The 23,388-nt window shown below is 36.0% G+C and overlaps 1 protein-coding gene across 5 annotated transcripts in view; it reads right to left on the bottom strand.

The window, feature by feature from the left end:
- Positions 1 to 17,550: 17,550 nt before the first annotated feature.
- Positions 17,551 to 23,388, bottom strand: part of SLITRK3 (SLIT and NTRK like family member 3) — a 100,723-nt gene continuing 94,885 nt past the window's right edge. For all 5 annotated transcript variants that reach the window (XM_032342039.1, XM_032342030.1, XM_032342021.1 and 2 more), the window contains one exon: positions 17,551 to 22,180. In XM_032342039.1, the coding sequence (XP_032197930.1) occupies positions 19,226 to 22,162 (2,937 nt within the window). In that variant the 5' untranslated portion in view covers positions 22,163 to 22,180 and the 3' untranslated portion in view covers positions 17,551 to 19,225. The remainder of the gene's footprint in view (positions 22,181 to 23,388) is intronic.

Genomic DNA, 23,388 nt, shown 5'->3' with positions numbered 1-23,388 from the left:
AAGCAGTGGGGACATGGAACAAAGTCCTCAGATGGAAAATAATTTGGAAATTTAAAGTAATTAATATAAAGTGAATATAGCTGGAGCTTAGTGAATGAGGAAAAGAGTTGATATTAACAATAAGGATGCAGAGGTGAAGATTTGTGAGGTAGAGATCTTGTAGGGTATTCCTGAATATATTACAGATTTTGGACTTAGGGAATTTTTTAAGGGTTTTTAAGCAGGAAAGAAACTGATTAGAATTGCTTTTAAAATGATTAGTTTTTCTGCTGTCATAAAGGCGTTTAATGGGTTTAGTATCAAAAGTGAATATGGTTAGAATAACTATTGGTATAGTTCAGGAATAAATTATAATGGCTTAACAAATAGTTTCTTAGAGATGGAGAGAAGTAATTCCAGAAATATTTGGGATATAAAATCAATAAGCTCTCTTATTCCTGTCATGGATTCCTGAGACTATACTTAAATCATTCTGACCCAAATCTGATTATATAAGAAACTCCTCAACAGAGTTAGCTGTATAAGATATTCTGCAGATGGCTAATATTTTCCGTTATGAACTTCATGAAGTATTATGCTTACGACTTTTATTTTAAAGGCCTCTAAGTTCTTAAGAGAAGAATATTGCTGACTTTGCAGATTTATTGAAGAAGTCAGTATTTTTTTATTGAAATTAGTAGAGTATGTGCAGAGTTGGGAGAGCTGTGATAGCAACCTGGAAGACTCTGGAAAAAACTGATTGCCAACTGTACAACCACCGTAATCTTAGCCAGTGTCTCATAGCAGCATAAGTAGTAGGTCTTTTCCTACTGCTCATAAAAGGCTACATGGAAACAGTGATTATTAATCAGTGCAGAGATAAAGATGGAAGTACCACCAAATTCAAGGAGCTGGAATCTATTTTCATAAAATGTGGTTAGATGAATATTTTAAACCATGATGATATGAGATTCTTTTTTCTTGCAAAAGAAGTGCATAATGATTTCAGATGTAGTTGTTTGAACAAGTCAGCGTTTTTCCAAATCAAGAATGCTTTTTTAAAAATTGCAATAGTTTGAATAATTATAACTATGCCATTAAGGGATTCAGCAGCTAAGGACTTTTAAGTGTAGAGTTGTGGTTAATCTTTTCCTTCAAATAATTTACAGACTTTGCTGTTCTACAAACTTAATAGTTTATTTAAGCTAATAGAGACTGAAACTGAAATGAGCTGTGAACAGGGAGCTAAGACTATGCTCTTTGGCTTTCCAAGAAGGTTTTTTTTGAGGCTGACTTGGAAAGGACATCAGATTAGATACCACATGACTGTCTAACAGTAATCTTAACTTCTTCTTCATTGCTGTTGTCTGTTCTGTCTATACCAATAGTTTTTAATACCTTAAAATAACCTAACATGTGTAAGTCACATCTCCTAAAAGTAGTCTGTCATTTCCTTGAGATCATACAGTTTTGTATTTATGATAGCTTGCCTTCAAGCAGTGGATGCACAACAGCTCTATGCAAAATACAGTACCAAAAGTTCTTGTCAATATTTCACCAGCTTTTCAACAAGTAACTTTGCATCATTCCTAGGACATACCTAAAAGTCACAATTTAAAAATCATTTAAGAGGCATCATGTTACATTGTTCATTCATAAAATTCCTGCCCCTTTATTGCCTGTGTTACAGCGGGTTTAAAATTTAAAGTGATAGAATTCAATTCTTCACAAAAATGTGGGTGGGGAGGATTACTGGAACAGAAACAGGACTATATAACTGAGAAGAATTAAGCAGTAGTATAATAGACAACAGTGTTAAAGTCATTCAAAAATAAGCCTTAAAAATTTTTCTTTTACTTTAAGGAGGAAGCCTGTAGAAACTTACACAGAGAACTTTTGAAGATATTTTTAAATGGCACATACATTATTGAAGGCTCTTCTCCTATCTCAATTCTAACAATATTTAAATTATGAAAACAGTTTATTCTCCACTCAGCACTGTGGTGTCTATGTCTACATTTCAAAAGCAAAGCAAAAAATTGAGACTGTTACTTCAAAGAATACGAGAACAATTAATAACTCTGTGGATAAAAAGGAAGTGAGAATGTTTTTAAACATGTACTTTCTCATCCTTCATATACCTATGCGAGATCAATCTCTATTGGCCTTTCATCTATCCCCAAGGGCTATAGTTAAAGGACAAAATCTACTAATGAGAAACATGGCCTGCATTCTACCATGTTAGTTCTGAGTGAAAGCATCATAATTTTCTTAATAGGTTTCCCTTGTTTGTGAATGCTTTAAGGCCTATATATGATTTTCTAATGCTTAAAATGCACATACATCCAGAAATAAAATACAAGCATATATAATAAACAAAAGATATACATGAGGCCCCATAGAAGAGAGTAAAATATAGGACCATAAACAAGCAAGTGAAATCAGTTTCAGTATTTTCTGTACTATTAACACTGGAAAATCTTTGTCTCAGAACCTACATCAATACAATAAAATAATTCTAGGTAATGTGTATAATGCCCAGTGATGCAAGCACTGGAAAAATATAACCAGTTATAAAAGATTATTCATAGATATGAAGAAGTGTGCTCGTTTATTTTACTTCCTTCTACTAATTTACATGTACCCACTACCCATCTAATGAATGGTAGAATCGCTCTAAATTTTTAATATTTTAATGTATATACAGCTAATTTCCTGTTTACGCATCCATCAGCACATTCAGTCTGCCCATTTGTTCCTCACTGATGTTCAAAGCACATGTAGAATGAACCCACCACAAGATTAAATATAAAGTATAAAATTCATCAGAGTGGCTTAAAAATCAGAGGGCCTCATCATTGACATATAGGCTAGATACACGTTGACTCTTGTAAAATTAGGTAATTGGCAAAGTGTGGGTCATCTGGCTATTGCACAACACAAAGAAATTATCGTATAGCACTATGAATAGATACTGTCCTTTCTCACTTGCAGATGCCTGACTTTTTTTGCTCAACCAGAATTAACTTCTGTTATGTCACTCTGGATGAAACTTATGATAGGATCTAAAATATTTTACCATCCTGCATAGGAAGTTAAGGGCAATCTCTCATGTTTAGCATGTTAGTCTCACTCTCTAACTTGAAAGGAATGGTTTAAGATGAATAGAGGTAAGGTACATCGTAATTGAACTTTTACAACCTCCTTGGACCTTTTCTAGGATTGTAATTTACTAAATACTTCTATCAAACAAACGTGACTCCTTTTGCTAAATTTGCCAGTCTCTTCCTCAAGATATCCATTCTTACTACTCTGAAGAGAACTAGTTAGGAATGGATTGAACACAGGAAATGATGTTGCTTATAGGATTTTTGGCATCAGAATTCAATATTACACCCAAAATTGAACCAGAAAGAAATTGACAATCTGAATAGACCAATATCTAGTAAAGAGATTGAAGCAGTGATCAAAAATCTCCCAAAAAACAAGAGCCCAGAACCTGACAGATTCCCTGGGGAATTCTACCAAACTTTCAAAGAAGAAATAACACCTATTCTCCTGAAGCTGTTTCAAAAAATTGAAGCAGAAGGAAAACTTCCAGACTCTCTGTGAAGCCAGCATTACCCTGATCCCCAAGCCAGGCAAAGACCCTACAAAAAAGGAGAATTTCAGACCAATATCACTGATGAATATGGATGCTAAGATTCTTAACAAGATCCTAGCAAATAGGATCCAACAGCACATTAAAAAGATTATCCACCATGACCAGGTGGGATTCATCCCTGGGCTACAACGATGGTTCAACATTCACAAATCAATCAATGTGATAGAACAAATTAATAAGAGATGAACCACATGGTCCTCTCAATTGACACAGAAAAAGCATTTGACAAAATCCAGCATCCATTCCTGATTAAAACACTTCAAAGTATAGGGATAGAGGGAACATTCCTGAACTTCATCAAATCTATCTATGAAAGACCCACAGCAAATATCATCCTCAATGATGATATCATTGAAAAAGCTCGCAGCCTTCCCATTGAGATCAGGAACACGACAAGGATGCCCTCTCTCACCACTCTTGTTCAATATAGTATTAGAAGTCCTAGCAACAGCAATCAGACAACAAAGAGAAATAAAAGGTATCCAAATTGGTAAAGAAGAAGTCAAACTCTCTCTCTTTGCCGATGACATGATTCTTTATATGGAAAACCCAAAAGACTCCACCCCCAAACTACTAGAATTCATACAGCAATTCAGCAACGTGGCAGGATACAAAGTCAATGTACAGAAATCAGTGGCTTTCTTATACACTAATAATGAAAATAAAGAAAGGGAAATTAGAGAATCGATTCCATTTACTATAGCACCAAGAACCATAAGATACCTGGGAATAAACCTAACCAAAGAGGTAAAGGATCTGTACTCGAGGAACTACAGAACACTCATGAAAGAAATTGAAGAAGACACAAAAAGATGGAAGAGCATTCCATGCTCTTGGATTAGAAGAATAAACATTGTTAAAATGTCTATACTGCCTAGAGCAATCTATATTTTTAATGCTATTCCGATCAAAATTCCACTGGTATTCTTCAAAGAGCTGGAGCAAATAATCCTAAAATTTGTATGTAATCAGTAGAGACCCCAAATCACTAAGGAAATGTTGAAAAACAAAAATAAAACGGGGGGGGGGGGCATCACGTTACCTGATTTCAAGCTTTACTACAAAGCTGTGATCACCAAGACAGCATGGTACTGGCATAAAAACAGACACATAGACCAGTGGAACAGAGTAGAGAGCCCAGATATGGACCCTCAACTCTATGGTCAAATAATCTTCGACAAAACAGGAAAAAATATACAGTGGAAAAAAGACAGTCTCTTCAATAAATGGTGCTGGGAAAACTGGGCAGCTATACGTAGAAGAATGAAACTCGACCATTGTCTTACACCGTACACAAAGGTAAACTCAAAATGGATAAAAGACCTCAATGTGAGACAGGAATTCATCAGAATCCTAGAGGAGAACATAGGCAGTAATCTCTTCGATATCAGGCACAGCAACTTCTTTTAAGATATGTCTCCAAAGACAAAGGAAACAAAAGCAAAAATGAACTTTTGGGACTTCATCAAAATCAAAAGCTTCTGCACAACAAAGGAAACAGTCAAAAAAACAAAGAGACAACCCAAGGAATGGGAGAAGATATTTGCAAATGACAGTACAGACAAAAGGTTGATATCCAGGATCTATAAAGAACTCCTCAAACTCAACACACACAAAACAGAGAATCATATCAAAAAATGGGCAGAAGATATGAACAGACACTTCTCCAATGAAGACATACAAATGGTTATCAGATACATGAAAAAATGTTCATCATCCCTAGCCATCAGGGAGATTCAAATTAAAACAACATTGAGATATCACCTTACACCAGTTAGAATAGCCAAAATTAGCAAGACAGGAAACAACATGTGTTGGAGGGGATGTGGAGAAAGGGGAACCCTCTTACACTGTTGGTGGGAATGCAAGTTGGTGCAGCCTCTTTGGAGAACAGTGTGGAAATTCCTCAAGAAATTACAAATAGAACTTCCCTATGACCCTGCCATTGCACTCCTGGGTATTTACCCCAAAGATACAGATGTCGTGAAAAGAAGGGCCATCTGTACCTCAATGTTTATAGTAGCAATGGCCACGGTCGCCAAACTGTGGAAAGAACCAAGATGCCCTTCAATGGACAAATGGATAAGGAAGATGTGGTCCTTGTACACTATGGAGTATTATGCCTCCATCAGAAAGGAATAATACCCAACTTTTGTAGCAACATGGATGGGACTGGAAGAGATTATGCTAAGTGAAATAAGTTAAGCAAAGAGAGTCAATTATCATATGGTTTCACTTATTTATGGAGCATAACAAATAGCATGGAGGACATAGGGAATTAGAGAGGAGAAGGGAGTTGGGGGAAATTGGAAGGGGAGGTGAACCATGAGAGACTATGGACTCTGAAAAACAATCTGAGGGTTTTGAAGGGGCGGGGGGTGGGAGGTCAGGGTACCAGGTGGTGGGTATTATAGAGGGCATGGATTGCATGGAGCACTGGGTGTGGTGCAAAAATAATGAATACTGTTATGCTGAAAATAAATTTTAAAAAAAGAGTCCATTATTACACAGATGTAGTTTTTCCACTGATAAGTATCTTGATATTCAAAATTACCTATTCTCCCCTCTACTGGGATACATTTCAAACTGCTTGGTATGCATTTAAGCCTTTCTTACTGTGGCCCCAATTTGCCTTATTAGTATCTTCAGCCATCCCCTCCACTAACGTCTTACATTTTAACATTCCATACCCTCTTATACCCGTGTGGCTTTGCCCAAATTTTATATTACCCTATCAACTTGGTACCTTACAGTGGAGATCTTTGCACTATAGAGTCTCTATTTAGTACCTAATCAGGGTAGGGAAGAATGGGAATGTTATCCACACATCCTTCTGCAGCCCCAAACAAGGCTTGACATTTCCAACTTACACTCTGGTTTGATAGGTCTCTGAAAAAACTCCATAGTGAAAGTGTGGATCCAAACATGAATGCTTCTCTCACTGACATCTTCATAAAAGTTTCTTCGCAACCTGAAACAATATTGAAATTCCTTCCTGATGATAATGATTGCAGTGATAATGATGATGATGGCGATGATGATGATGAACGTCATGTAGTGGACATGATCTATTGAATACTTCCTGTGTGGTGGCCATTGATCTAAATGTTTTACATGCATTATTAATAATACTTGCATCTGAAAAAGTCTAAAATGAAACTCATGATTTTCCTTCTAAACATGTTCTCTCCCCTCTTCTAGTCATCCTGTCTCAATACAAGCCACCACCATCCACTCAGTTCTTCAAACCAGAAACCACAGATCATTCTTAATTCTTTTCCTTTTCTTCATGACTCACACCTATTCTGTAATCCCTAGCCTGTTGTTCCTAGCTTCAGCATATGTTTCGCATCTACTCCCCTGTGTCTTCACTGCTACCAGCTAATTCAGGTCATCAGTATCTTTAGGATGGAATTTGGAAAATAATAATAATAATAAAAGTGGCACTACTACATGCAACGTGATATCCTGGGTTAGATCCTGGAACAGAAAAGGGACATTAGTGAAAAAACAAAAACAAAAACTGCTGGAACCCAAATAAAGTCTGTAGTTTAGCTAATCATATTATACCAATGTCGGTTTCTTAGTTTTGACATACACCATCACTATGTGAAATGTAAACATTAAGGGAGCCTGAGTGAAGGACATACAGAAAGTCTCTTTACTATTTATCTGTGCAACTCTTCTGAACATCTAAACTGTCACAAACAAAATTAAACAAACAAACAAACAAACAAACAAAACACAATGTTTTCTTAGCTGACATCCTGGTCTCCTTCAATCCATTCTTCTCAGCTGCTGGAGTGATCTTTTAGTAAGATAAATGTGACCATTAAAAGAATTTAGGCATCTCAGAGAGATTGAAACACCCTGTCAAAGATTATATAGGTATTAATGGCTAAACAGGAATTCTCACCCAGATCTGATGGGTTCAGTGTGTCTTAAGCACTGTATTACTGGGTTTTCTATGTGATGAATTCAGCGCTTAACAAAAAGAAGTTGGTGTCTTCCAGCTTTGTACATATCCCATCCATGGTTTAAGATTGGTCTGATTCAAAATCCTGAGAAATCTCTGCCAATACCAACTAAACTGAGAGGCCAGAAGAGTGAGAAAAAGTCCTTTATGTTTTCAGCTTCAGTCCATTTTGAAAGATTTGAGATAAGGCAGGGTCCAAGATTTTACGGTATGAGAAAAGATCTTCCTTTGAGGTTTTTTGCAGTAGTCACAACTGCCTTCACTGTAATGGCTTACATGGATGGACATTCAAAAGGACGCACCAGTAGAACAGTCACTGGCATAGCTTCCAAATTCTGAATATGGAGCCTCATTCTTCCCTTTCTTATAATGCAATAGGTAGATCATGAAGACATCCTTCTAACAGTTAGCGTCATCCCATATTCTACAGTATAGTGGAGAACAGAAACTATTTAAAACCTTCAACAACTTTCAAGCTATATTATCACAGCCTATTATCTTAGTATTACTACTCAAAAGAAGCTCCAGTATCTCAAGTCCTGTTTTCACAGGGGAAAGATATTCAGCAGTGAGACCTGTTATCTCTGGTTATTTATCTCTTTTGACTTAGCTTTCTGTTAAACCATAGTAGCTTTAGTGGACAAAGTTGGACAAAGGGTGAGATTACAAGCTCTAGTAGTCTTTTCTTACCCAGCCATTACTTCATCTGATAACAGCAGGAGGCAGAGGAAGTCTAAATCCCTATAGCACTCATTTAACAAATATTTGTATTTCTTGGGTTTAGATTTTTATGTTTTTCATTTGTTTTAGACACTTATGTCTTTTAAGATGAGAACATAACCATAATGAAGTAATATTGACTCAGAGCAGAATATACATACCACAGTGATAGATCCTTAACTATTTAAAACAAATCTGATCATATCACAATTTTGAAACTATAAACAGTCAGAAAGGTACATTTCAGTAGCAGTGCAAAAATTTTTATGTTTCCTAGATATCAGCACCTTATAAAGCTTCAATAAAACTTATAGTTTGTGAGCATTTTTAAGGCATGGGAAAGCTTTTCCTGGGGGTTATTAATCATGATATCTGCCCTCAGTCCAAGATCATGTTTCTACACAGCTGGTTATTCAGAAAAATTCAAGTTTAAATGTTTACTAACTTTTACAGTGAGTCAAGATATGAAACTCCATCCATGTCTCATGTTAATAGCTTTTATAAGTTGTGTATTAACTTTTTAAATATCATTATAGCATTTTTACTAATGGATAATAGTAATGTGATATTGGTACACATATCTACACATATATGAATATTTAACTTTACAATCCCAATACGTTAAATAGTCCTGAAATTAATATTTTTATATCTTAATTTTATGTAAGTCTACTTTGTGTTTGAACAATTTATTATCTCTATGTCCCTGACTCTATTGACTAGTAAGAAATTCTTATGTTACATCTTCCAAGACATACTGGACTCCATGCCATTTATTTGCTTTGACAGCAGTTTGAAATTCTTCAATCCTCTTGCACAACTTCTAAAATACTTGAATTATAGTTTAAATGCATTAAAAGATGTAAATACAGTTTAGAATCATTTTTTTTCTGTAATGGAATTAAAGTTCAAATGCAAGTATGTTTCAAGGACAACATAAAATGTCAACAACAATATACAATTTTAACAAAAAGTTAAACATCCAGGAGAGCTAAGATGTAGCACCACAGTGGTAAGGTTTAGATACCTAAAAAGGACTGAATTTTCATATCAATATCCATAGCTTTAACGAAAATACATTAAGTAGATGCTTACAGTTTATAAAAAACTTATGTCTGTATTGCCTTAAATGTTTCTTACTGGGCTAAATATGCCATCAGTTAAACTCTTATCAGTTACTTTATTGTATCCTTCAGTGAGATAGAGGAGAATATGATTATAGTAGCATTTCAAAATTCAAACTTTAATAAAAACATGGATGATTTTTCTTCTCTTGTTAAAGTCTCTCATCACCTAAGTGAAGTGTGGTTAACTATGCATTAAAATTTTGATCTTTCAAGAGAGAAATAATATCTTGTGTATTCATATGATCATCCATGCAACTCTTTACTGATCATCTAATTTTACCTCATGTTTGTCCATAAGATCAGAGTCTAAAATATGGGATTAGAATTAGTCATGTCCTGTCACTTGAAGTGTGAAATCCTATACATTTGGCTAGCATAGAAGATATAAAAATATTTTAAATTGCTCATCTCTCTGAGGGAAGGTGGTACATCTAATACCTGTATGTATGTCTTGTTTTATTTAATACTCTTGGCTGGATTAACATTCAAATAGAATTTTCATTAAAGTGGTAGAACTCTCACTCACTTAAGCAATTACAACATAGAGAAAATCAACCAAGCCTACTAAATTATTGCTCTTATTTGTAAACATTTAAGCAGCTGAGCATAAGCTTCATTACTACGGCGTCTGCGTATACTACTGGGTATGCTCCTTTTTCTTCTTTGGCCACTCATGAGCAAGATAAAACAAAATTTTGTATCTCCTCCTTTTCTGTTTTCTTCCTTGCTTCCTTCATTCTTTTCTTTCTTTCTTGTTATTTTTCCTCAGAGACATAGTCATAGTAAACATTTTCCTCAATCTAATTTCAGGGCAGTATGTATATTATCAATACAGAAATCCAAGGAAAGTAAAAAAAAAGTTACCTTTCTCATCCTGTCACATTTCTTGCCGCCCCGAACTCCTCATCTCTTTTCATCCTTTCTCTCAGCTTTTGCAAGAAGTCATAGGCTATACATATTTTAAAACTCCGTTCATTAAGTCAACAAATATTTACCTACTATCTAGTATTACTAATACTATTCTTATTTCTAATAGGAAGAAAGGTAGTAGTAATATGGCTATTCTAGAAACAAGATAGGATCCATGAAACTCGGAATTTTGATTGGAGCACATTCTCCATAGCTGTGCAAAAATATGGTCCTAGACAATAAAAGACCTTGAAGACAGTCTATGTTCTCAAGTGCCTACACTATAATTGAAAAGCCAGGTTCTTGGCACTGACGGGCAAAGTGACTGAAGGACACTTAGGGTAAAATATCCCAGCACATCCAAATCAGCATAAACAGTGTGCATAAGTATTTGAGAAAATATTCAGAATATAGTTACTGTATCAACTAAAGGCTTACTGGATGAAGTAGATTTGAAACTTAATTTTGATGCAATGAGATGTACATATTTTTAGCAAATAAAACAGTAACCCCAGTAATTGTACAAACATAGGAATTAGAAACTGCATATACTACAAGGTGCAACATATTTACTTGATTAACTAAAGATATTTTCTGAGAACAGTAATTTGCAAAGTGATGGTTGTTGAATGGGCATGTCAAAATTGCATCAGGAGTTTTTTTTTTTCTGACTACACATTGTCTTCCTTCTCTCTTCATTTTGTGTTTGCAACATCTCTTTCCATTATTTTGTGATGCCCCTTGCAGTAGGAGTGAAAGAGGAGCTGTGCTTCTTGCAGTGTAACATAGGCAGAGAATAGGTTTTCAGAAAATTCTTCCAGAATCAGTATCTCTACCCTCCCCTTTTTAAGACACAATGATTTATAGAAATGCTAACTTATTTTTTTGAAACGGGGTGGGAGTAGTGAATATGGTTATCTTAGAACTAAGTAGCCATTAACATGAGATGAGAAGTGATTTATTGTCCAATTCAAGCCTGGTTCATTTAACAAATAAAACGTTAGCAGCCAGATTTTATATATTGTTCAGCATTCCATACTATCTCCTACAGCATTTTGAACCTTAAATTTAAATATTTTTAAAAATTTAATCTGTAAGAGGAACCTAGGTGGCTCAGTCAGTTGAGTGTCCAATTCTTGATTTCTGCTCAGGTCGTGATTTCAGAGTTGCAGAATCCGGTCCCTTGGGCTCTCACTGAACTGGGCAGAGAGTCTGCTGGAAATTCTCTCTCACTCTCCCTCTCCTCCCCCCATTAGCTCACACACACACACACTATCTTTCTCTCTTTCTCTCTCTAAAATAAATAAGTAAATCTTTAACATATTATATATTATGCAGTCATGCAGTAACATATTATGCAAACTGTCACTTATTTGATAAACATGTTAGTAAATAGTCCCTAAATATATTTGTGTGTGTGTGTATCCTAGCTATACCCTACATTATCTCCAGAATCACTTTAGCATTGTTTCAGCTATCAGTTATCCACATTTATAGAGAAAGAAGGGTATATGATCCAAATTAAAGAGCAATTTCAGTATCATTTATACTAGTAAAAGAAAGTTATGTTAAAATGGCCCAAAAATAGCTAAGGGATAGCAAAGACTTCTTATTTATATAGGAAGAACTACTGATTTAAAAAAAAAAATGATAAAGAAGACTTAGTAATTCCCCTTACACCTTACACAGCTACCCTATGAATTAAGCTGAATGTTTTTATATGCATTGTCACCTCAGTTTATCCTTGTGATTTCTGTTGCATTAGAATTTTTTTTCATGGGTGCCTGGGTGGCTTAGTGGGTTAAGCCTTTGCCTTCGGCTCAGGTCATGATCCCAGGGTCCTGGAATCGAGTTCCGCATCAGGCTCTCTGCTTGGCAGGGAGCCTGCTTCCTCCTCTCTCTCTGCCTGCCTCTCTGCCTACTTATGATCTCTCTCTGTCAAATAAATAAATAAAATCTTAAAAAAAAAAAAAGAAAATTAGTTTTCATTACAGCTGGTTTAGTTACTTTAACATTAAGGTTTGATTCCATGTTCAATGGTTATGTTAACAGATGACAATTGAAGTGGCTTAGAATCATGTTGAAAGATACAGTGGAAATATGAAAGATATATATCCCTACTATGGAATATAAACACTTCAAAGGTAGTGAAAGTTAACGTGAAGGTCTTGTTTAAATATCCTCCATCAAGCCTTTATCAGATGGTCTTCAGAAAAGAAGAATATTTTAATTTTTTCCCTTTCTTTTTCATTATCTTTGTTGAGGAAGGTTTTCTGAGGGCAACATGAGTGACTCAGGGGTCTAATTATTCCACAGATGACTTACACCTGTTAGTCTTTTCTGTGCCCACCTCCCTTCTATTGCCAGCTAGACAAGTAAAGCATCTGATGAACTGTTCATTAAAAACAGAGGAACAGATTCCACTTTTGAACCCAAATTAGGTGAAGAAGAGCACAAGTAGGGAAAAAAAATCCCAATTCAATTTAATACATATAAAATGTCCAATTTAGATAGAATTTAAGGGTTTCTTTTTTTTTTCCAATTACAGTATATGGTAAATAGTTTACACATTGACAGATTTTTTTGGTTATAAAGTTAGTTACCACAGAACAACAACAACAAAAAGACATTTTAATATAAATAATTTTACCAGAATTCTTTGGGGGGAAAAAAAAGCCCTAGAATTTCTGAATAGTCAGAAAGTCTATACTGTAAATAAGAAAAAAACACTGAAAATGTGTGGGTTCCAGTGATAGGAAGTGGTCTTAATACAAATATTTTACATTTGTATCTTAATTTCAGTTAAACTGGTATTTTGGAAGGCATGGCAAAGAGAGTACTTTGAAAAGAAGGAAAATTAAGGTTTTGAGATTTTATAGATAGGTTCCATATTTTTAAAGCATTTGCTGGTTCTCTCCAGATTTCTAGAAGTGGTTCTAGTTTTACTGTTAGGTTCTGACTTTTTCACCAGGCTTATAAATGATTTCACAATGAAGAGATATGTTGAATTATTTTCTCAGCCTAGGTACAAAGATAAGTGAATTGGACATTTTGTCATTGGGTGCAAGGACTCTCATCCATTCCTGATCTTGCCTTGGCACCTAATTTGAGCTCAATAAATGTGCCGTTAGTCACAAGAGTAACTTGGTACTGAGGCAGAAACAGAAGGAGAAACAGAGCTGTCAGGAACAGTGAAAGGAATAGGGCCAGGAAGAAGAGAACTTCTTTCTGTTCCTCCACACGATCAGATGACATCTTTGTTTCACCATCTTTCAGGACTAACTTTTCCTCCCCAAACTTAGGAAAGTTATGCTCTTCTTTTAAATGCTACCAAAAACGGTTATATGGTCTTCCATCATCCTATAAGCCTAAAAAATGTGTCAATAGTACACAAGCCCTATATTCATATAGAATACAGTATTGGTAATGTGATACCTGTCATCATCAAGAGAACAATCTGCTAATTATTACAATTGAATTTAAATAAATTATTCAGGTTTATTTTTACTGGTGATCCTATTTTTTCATGAATATTATTTGTTTTTGATACAATTAAATACACTGCAAACTATCAATTCACTGTACTAATAAACAAGTAGATGGACTGAATATACTAATGAAACATTATGTATGCTGGTCCTTTTTGTCACTAGGTGGTAATGAGGAAAGTCTCCTTTTTACTAATGTTCATCTCTGTTTTAATGTTTAAACATATCGTAGAGGTCGGGCCAACCATAAATTTATTATCATGCCTTCTTAGAGCAAATATTATCAGAATTGAAGATTCTACCCAAACTATTCCCGCTTCACAACTGATAACTCCTGGTATATACCTGCTTTCCTGATACGAGAAGTCATTGCCTTCAATTTAGGTGTCATAAAAGTATATTAGAAATGGTTATCTATTTTTATTATTATTACTTTTATACATTTTCAATAAAGGAAGATATTTAAAAGAAATAAATAGGATGATGAATGTCTTAAACAGGACCTTTACTTCTCTCACATTTACTTTTAAGATTTTACTTTTCTATATACCTAGATGAATTACAAAGATCCTGTCAAATTAATAAAGCTACCGAAATTATTTTCATCTATAAAATTGATTCTAGAGATAGAAAAATGAAAAAGGAACACTTGTCATGTGACTTGTGTTGCATATTTATAAGAAATCAGTTGTTTTTTTTTTATGGTTGAAGACTTAAATCACAGTTTGAAATGTATCCCCTAAGACTTAAATAATAAAAGGAAACAAATTGAAAGATAAAAGAATTTTAAATTCAGAAATATTAATTACAGTGTTACTTTTTACATGTGAATATTTCCAAAGTGAAGACTCATATAATTTCATCCATCTTCACTTGGCCATGGCTAGACAGAAGCAAGGAAAATAAATGCATAAAACTTAAATTGTTATACATGTGAGAAAAAGTGCATAATTTACATGTAAATATAATTCAGCATATATAAACTATATACATGTATATACAGTGTATATACATATATAATAGTTCTACACACACACACATATACACATGATTGCCCAATTACACATGTGTTATTGCTCCTATTATTTTAAAAGGCATATAGATATTAAACCAGACTTTTATAGGGTAAAATTAGTGATAGTTATTTATAATCTGTTCACCTGAATTTTCAGTTGAGGATTTTGAGCTAAGTATGAATTATAATTATCTATGTTCAGATTAAACTAGCTCAACTCACTTAATTCAAAATGGAGTGTTTTTTATTATCATTTCTTTTCATATTATCTTGACTTGTTACAGTCCTATGTCTCATATTTTGTAAAGCATTTCATTAATGTTTCTTTTGTCGTAGCCATTTTACAACATTAATTGGCTCAGACAACATAACTGCACAAGGATAGGACAGTATGAACAATGGATTTACACTAAATGAATCAAAATAATAAGTTGCAATAGTTAAAGAAATTCCTTACGTTTTTTATGTTCTACAATTGCATTACCAAATTTCATAGTGCTAGACACAGATTTCTCTCAGATATCAAGACTTTAAAACTAATATTCCTAGTTAAGGGGGAAAAATAATCTTAAGCTCAGTCATTAAACTTTTCTTACAATCTCTCTCTGAACATTTTCATCCATACATATACATATATATACATACATACATATACATATATATGTATATATGTATACATATATACATGCATACATATACATATATATATGCATATGTATACCTATATATGTATTTAGTATTTTGTAATTGGAAGAATAATGTAGCTTTTTAAATAAAAACATAAATGCATCCACATAAATAATACTGTATATGATCAATAATACGTTAAAACTGTTACTGTGTCAAACTAATATTTCACTTACAACTATTTTCCACTCACCATCTTTATAGTTAAAGAGACATTGCATTTTATTATTTTCAAATATTATTACTATAATTTGTAGTAAGTAGCAATGAATAATAACAAATTTCTGTCAGATCTGGGTCTGCTTCAGTCAACTTGGCCATCACTATGAGGTGAATTAGCGATCTTTTTCTCAAAAATAATTTTTATCACAACAAAAACATGGAACAAATCCTAATCATAGAAATTATAGTAATACCCTTGGGACTTTCTGAAAACCTATCTGGTATTATAAATTAAAGCTAACTTGAGTAATTCCAATGCACAGCTAAAATAAGTAGCCTAGCCAAAGGGGTAGAAAACTCCATGGAAGCAAAAATTTATCTCCTTGCATACAAAATTCCATTCTCGTATAAATTTATTTTCACTAAATAAAATTTATTCCTTATTCAAGAGTAAAATTACTACCTATATTTAAGACAAGACAGTCTTACTTTCTGTATTTAATAAATAAAATATAAACATAATTATCAGGTTATATTATAATTTGATATGATTTATGGACACACATTTTTCAAATGTCAAAAGCACCAGGATCATTAGGGATTGTACTTTAACTTGATTTGTATAATATGCCATGTTATGAATGTGTGCGTGGTTATTAAGGAGATGATGATAACTGTCAGAAGTATCTAGCTTTGCATTTTGGATTTTTATTATGCACATGCTTTCTACCATTCACCAGAGTATTTTATTGAGGAGGAATGGGGACACAATAAATCCTTAGTTTAGAGGGACTCTGTAGATCAGATTTTAAAACACTTAAAGGTGTTTAAAACACTGACTTTCCGTGCTAAAAAAAAAAAAAAAAAAAAAAGACTTCACTTGTGAAGAAGGGATGGGTGATTAGAAGGAATAAGCAAAGTGAGATAACTAGGGAAAAGCTAACTTATGGGAAAGTAAAAAGAGAATAAACCGGAAAAGGAGAATGACACCTATTTAGTTGTAGATCTGATCCTCTTGTGTAAGAAAAGCTACATTTCAATATTGTATGTAGGGAAATAGTGAATTAGGTTTTTCTTCATCTGAAGTAATTCCAATGTACTTCAAACAACAGAAGACAGAAAATTTAGGTACAATGTGCCAAATGCAAGACGGCCCTGAATAGTTACATTTTTTATTGATACATGTGTGTTTTTTATTTTATGCATACTTACGGTGATACCCATTTATAATTAAGAGATATATAAATATGTTCTAGACATTCATGTTTTTTTTTTAAGTACAATGCCTTTATTTTTATATCAGTAACAGCTTTAGAAGCTGCAAGTTTTTTTATGAAAAAAAAAGTGATGTAAGGCATTGGTGACTTGTGGTGAATTACATTCAACATATAACGATAATTTCTACTACGGGCAGCTTGAGAAAACTAATAAACACTGGCCTCACTGCACAATTCTGCAGCTACAGGGTCTGTCAATCTCTGGAGCTCTGCTGCCCTCTACTGGCGAAATGAGATAAGTGCCTGCCTTAAAGCTCCGGTTTCTTTGTATCAGTTTAGTTTCCTCCACAAACAAGATACTGGCACCTTAAAAATCCAATTTTCTTTGGTTTCGCTCACATGTAAATGAATTATAACTTGGATTATTGTCAGATTAACTTTAAACATTATTTTAATATCATACAGAAAGAAAAACTCATTCAGCATCTTCTTAGTTCAAGCTGACTGGGGCCAGTTATAGTTAGATGGTTGGGGAAAAAAAAAAAAACAGTACTTAAATATAACAATGACAACTTGTACAGATAGCAGGACTCGGACAGTGTGTGTGTGTGTGCGTGTGTAATTTTACTACGTTTTTAAAAAAGAATAGCAATTTCACTTTCCTTTTTCTTTATGTCATTTACTGTCTTAAGGTGCATGGGTCCTTGATTCCTTTATTATCTCCTCTATGTAATCTTCTACTTCTTAGAAACCTACTTCTTTATTTTCTCCCAATCACAACCTGCCTAGGAAAACTGGTGCATCGCTGGGTTTTTGAATTTGAAAGTCATAATCCAAGAGAAAAAACTCAACTACGTAAATCAGATCTTTTTTAAGTCCCAGTTGTATCCTGGTATGTGATGGGGTGGTGGGTTATAAGATTTATCAACATCACAGTGCATCAAACTTGTTAATAAACTAGCTCTCTGTATAACAAGTAAAAGAAAGATTTTTTTTTTTTTTTAAATGGGAGCACGAAAGGCATGGCATAGCTGGAGTTTAAGGTTCAAGCTTGGTATCCTCTATATAATGTATTATGTTTTTCAAAAACTTTTTATTAGGAAAGCTATACCAGACGCATAATCACTATACAATGATTAAACATTACCTTTACAATTTATAATCACTGAAATTACAGAATAAATATATGCACATTTCTTTTGAATCTTTGTGTGTGAGAGAGAAAACATTAAAAGTGCTTCCTACAAAGCTGTTAGTGATATATACCCAGTTGCTTTTTTATTTTTTAATATTTTATATATATATATATATAAGAAAGTGCAGATGTTCTCCAAAAAATCTTGGCATCAGGATGAAGTGTCACAAAGAGGATGCTCATCCCTAGGTGTGCCTCCAGCTGTTAAACCACCAGGCTTCCACTTCGGTAGGATCCAACCTAGAATATGACTTTTCCCACGGTGGTAGGAGAGAGCTGTACACTAGGGGTGAAGGGAAGATGAAGCTATGAAGAGTAGAGGAATGGATCAAACCCAAAATAATTAGATTGGGTTGAAAAGGAATAGGGAACCTGTGTTTGTGTGCGCATGCACGCGCACATGTGTACATTTGTGTGTGCGTGTTCCTACACCAGAAGGAAAAGGCTGCAGGTTTAGGGACCTAACTGTGTGCAGGGATTTGTGATTAGCGTGTAGGTATGTGTGTGACAGAAAAAAGAGTGGGTGAGAACATTCGAGCAAGACCCGCCCCCTCCCTCCCCATCTTGCAGTTTCCAGGCATGCAGCAAACTGCATTGTTAATACATGTACAGAATCTGTGCCATGATGGGAAGAGGAAAGAAAGCCACAAATATCAATTTGTTTTCCCCCCTCCCTGTCAAACAAAACTACAAATTAAAAAATATATATACTGAAAATAAAAAGACACATTGAGTTTTACTTAATTAGGATCAATACAACGATCCCCAATATACCTTATACATGGCACAGTCAAAGTCTCAAGTTTCAGTATAAAAAAATAATGATAACATTTGCTGGCAAAAGTCTGCGAAGGCACTTCATTGATTAATGATCTGAGTATGGCCCTTCCTCCAAATCACATCTGAGAGGGGAGAGCATACATCTGTATTTTCTAGTTATCATGCGGTTTCAGTGCTGTTCAGGGCAGGGAAGTTTGTGAGAATGGAGTTATTGGGACAAGTGTAAAGGGAGCAAGGAATATATTTCTTTTATTTTCCTTTTCTTTTGGGAAAAAAAAAAAGCACTAATTTATTTTTCTTTTACTGTTAGAACCTATATGTTGTCTTCTCCAGGACTTCGAGGTAATCCGGCTTGGTTTGAAGTTTGGCCCTTAACTCGAGGTAATCACTTTTTTGGGTTTGGTGGTCTGTGAAGCCCTTTCCAGCCGAGAAGAGAAGGGTTTCTTTGAGCCTGGCGTCCTGCTGTAAGTCTGGGTACTGCATGCCAGGAGGGTGGACGTGCAGTTCCTTTAATTTGGGCACAGTGCCATAGAGACAATCCACGAATCCCACTGTGCAGGGGGCTGGTTGTGGCCTCTCTCGGTCTAGTAGCATACTGCCACCACCACAGCCTCCCCCAGGAGGAAACAGCACCACCCCGCCATTCTTCTCATGGTGGCGGAACCCAGCCAAGTCTCCCCCGGTTCCTGCAACTACCCCTGAAACTCCACCAACTGCTGGATGGTGAGGGTGATGGTGATTCACCGTCACTATGGTGTTGAGCTGGGAGCTGGACACTGCCAGGGCCCATTCCTTTTCTTTTTCCAGCAAGGTCCGGTAGTTGCTGTGGTTCTCCTTGGGTGTCTCAGCAAACTGCTCACTTCCTAGGAGAACCTCACCTATTCCTGGTGGTTGTGTCCCAGAACCCCCTCGTTCTGCATTCCCTGCCTCCTGGACTGATGAAACAGCCGCCTCCTCCTCCTCTCGAGGCTTATAGATGGGGTTGTTGCACATCTGGGTAACTGGGTGGGGGATGTACTCATAAACGTGGCCCACAGGAGGAGCCTTCTCTGGGGAGGAAAGAGTGGGTCTGCCACCACCTCCACTTCCACCTCCACCACCTCCACCGTCCTCAAAAAGCCGGTGGCATTGCATCTGGATGCCAGTAAGGTCCACACCTTCTTGCCTCTTGCTTCTAAAGGGCAGCTTCTTCCGGCGCCGTCGAAGCACATAGGCAAAGAGGCCTGCAGCAACAAAGACTGCAGAAAAAAAAAGAACCAGCAGGCTGAGAATCAACACAGAAAGTGGCACAGGGCCCCCAGGGGGCGAGAACTCATAAGGTGATGCACTCGTTGGCCCCCCAGCAAGGTGAGAATCTCCAGACTGGGCTGGGGATGCTCCAGCTGGTGGGATGTGCAGCATCTCTGGGCAGAGAACTTCCAGCTCAATCGTGCGTACATCACGATGGGTGAGGTTCTCAGGGCTCCTGCAAAGCACATCACCCACTACACTGACTGAACTGATGGTTTCAATCCACTGTTTGAAGGGGACCAGATCACAGGTACAGTCCCAAGGATTCTCATTGAGGTCTATCTGGACAATGGCATTCAAGTGTTCTAGGACACCAGCCACAGGAAGGTAGAGGAAGTAGTTCTTCCTCAGGTTAAGCCGGGCCAGGGATGTGCCTGCAAACGCATCTGTTGGCAGGGTCCTCAGCAAGTTATTGTTGAGGAATAGCAGCTTCAAGTTGGGCATGAGGCTGAAGGCTGCAGGCTGAATTTCTCGGATGACATTGAACTCAAAGTACAAGTAATGCAAACTCTGTAGGCCTCGGAACATGCCTGGTGTCAGCTTCTCGATATCGTTGCCATTGAGAAAGAGGCTCTTTAGGTTGGGCAGGTTGATGAAGGCTCCATCCTGGACATAAGAAATACGATTGTTCCCCAGATGCAAGAGATCCAGGGAGGAGAAATTCCAAAAATCAGAACGGTATATTTTCTGAATCAGATTGCTACTCAGGTAAAGTTTCTTGGCATTCAGTGGCCTCGGAAGAAGTTCAGAAATGTTATTAAATCCTCGCTCTTTGCAGTTGACAGTCAAGCCAAGGTCGTTGATGTGTAAATTACATGTACACCCAGTAGGACATATAATGGGAATGGGTGGTCTGGTCTGGTAAGGAGCAATAGGAGGTTGATTTGGACCGGGGTACAAAGCTTGGGATGTGGAAGGTGGCCTTGGTGTTCGGGGCTGTTTTGTGGGCTTCGGCTGTTTATTTGAGGACTTATATTCAACAGAAGAAGCAGTAAAATGGACAGAAGACAACATTGAGGAAGGCTTAGTTGGCCATGCGTTCTCCTTGCTTGATGACAAGTGGGGAATCCCCAAACTAGCCTCCACCTCAGAGTCGGACAACAAGGGACAGAGTTCCGTCTTCCTGATTTCTCGCAGGTCCTTTCCATGGAAGTGGAAAGGGGTCTCACAGGTGATGTCTCCCACCAGGGCGGTGTAAGGAATGCGTTCCAGCCAACTCTTCAATTGCACTATCTCACATGTACAGTTCCAGGGATTTTCTTCCAGCTGGAGCTCCATCAGGCTTCTGCCAATGTGGTCTAACATTCCTCGGTAAAAAAGAACCTTTAACCTGTTTCCACGTAGGTCCAAATGGGTTAAGGAGACAGCCTTAAATAAATTGGTTGGAAGCATGGGAATGAGATTATCATTTAAAATCAGAACCCTCAATTTACTTAGGTTCCGAAATGCCCCACTCTCAATACGTTTAATGACATTGTAATCTGCCTGCAGATATTCCAGACTTTCCAAGCCAAGGAAGGTGTCATTTCTGAAGATGTCTAGTTTGTTTTCATGTAGATATAACCTCTTTAAAATCTTAAGACCATTGAAAGCTCCTGATTGAATGTCCTGCAATGCATTGTTCCCAAGGTTAATGGACACAGCGTTGTTCAAATGAAGAAAACTGTTGGTGTACAATTTCCTCATTGAATTCCTTTGCAGATACAGTTTAAAAGGTCTTGACCAGAACTCAGTAATCTGACTAATATTTGTAAATCCTTTACTGTCACAATGTATATGAAAGAGGCTTTCTTTAACTTCACAGTAGCATGGATCAAAACAGGGCTCATCTATTTCCTCTGAGTCCTCTATCAGGGGAATCGGGGTAGTCCATCCTAGAGCAATTGTGCTTAGAAGAATTATCCACAACATCCTCCCTCTGTGAAGCATCTCAGCTATGGAAGGTTTCATCATTCGTAGTTGCTTACAAAACTGCAACAGAAATAAAGATGCAGATTTTTAGCCTTTACTCATATGCACTATTCTAATTTACTCCTACATTTGGAGCTTTTTTATGAGTGAAACAAAGTTTAGCAGTTGTTGAACTGACACTCAAAATGATCTGTCAATATGCTTAATATGTCTTGTATTTAAACTTGGGTGACTCTGAAATATTGTGCCATGCAATGACATTTTTCTGAACCAAGACATACGGTAAAGGGCATATCATACGGACACAAGCAGCCTTCATTTCATCTTACGGGAATCAAAGGACTAAAAGACATCACTGTCTTTTAGTGATGTCTTTTAGATATAGGCATATTCAGTAAAATGGCAGTAATTTGGCCATTTCACCTGTTTGTCTGCTAAAACTTACATTGATATCAGAGGAGCCCATTACAGATCTGATTGGAATTCTGGTGGGAATTTTCTTTAACTATAGGTTTCTACTCATAAAAAGACATAGCATACCAAAAAGTTATTAGTTTAGAGTTTAATGAAGTCTGAACCCATTGCTCTATATCAGATGATATATGAGATGCTTGGTATCTCAGGAAAACTTAAGATTTTGCTTAAGAGATGATCACAATATACTTAATTATAGTGTATGCTCAGTATCACACTATACCTCCACCCTCTTTTTCCCAAGCACAGATTTTTAACATCTCCTTTAATTAAATAATTTCTACATAGGTGTATCATTTGGCTATTTAAACCCTTTGGAAAGATTAGCCTTTCTAAAGAAGGAGCCCATGCAGTTGTTAGAGTTAAAGATAATGATAGCTTAAGGATGCTGGACCTGGGAGTGTCTGTATCAAAACACTTGCAGAGCTTAGTTTGGAATGTGTGTCTGTGCCTTCAAGATCAACTGAGGAACCCTGTAAAAAGCTGGAATGGCAGGTGGCTGGTTAGAAGAGAGTTGGGTAGTTAAAGGCAAGAAAAGGGTGGAAACCTTGATTCTTACCTGCTGATAAATAATCTATCACATGACTTACATTTCAAAGAAAGACATCATTCTTTTCTAATCAGAAGAAACAAATACTGTGCACTATTCTAATAATACAGAACCTTCTTCTATGGCTCTCTTTCCTTGCTTTATATCATCAGTATATGAAAATGAATACATAAGTAAATTATATTAATGCAGTTTTATTAGATTGCCCTTTCTAAGTCACTGAAATATCAATCAAAATTGAATA

This window comes from Mustela erminea, chromosome 1 (assembly GCF_009829155.1).
Source record: "Mustela erminea isolate mMusErm1 chromosome 1, mMusErm1.Pri, whole genome shotgun sequence".
NCBI classification, from domain to species: Eukaryota; Metazoa; Chordata; class Mammalia; order Carnivora; family Mustelidae; genus Mustela; species Mustela erminea.
The sequence above is the reverse complement of the archived record's forward strand: the minus strand, read 5'-3'. Positions and strand labels throughout refer to the sequence as shown.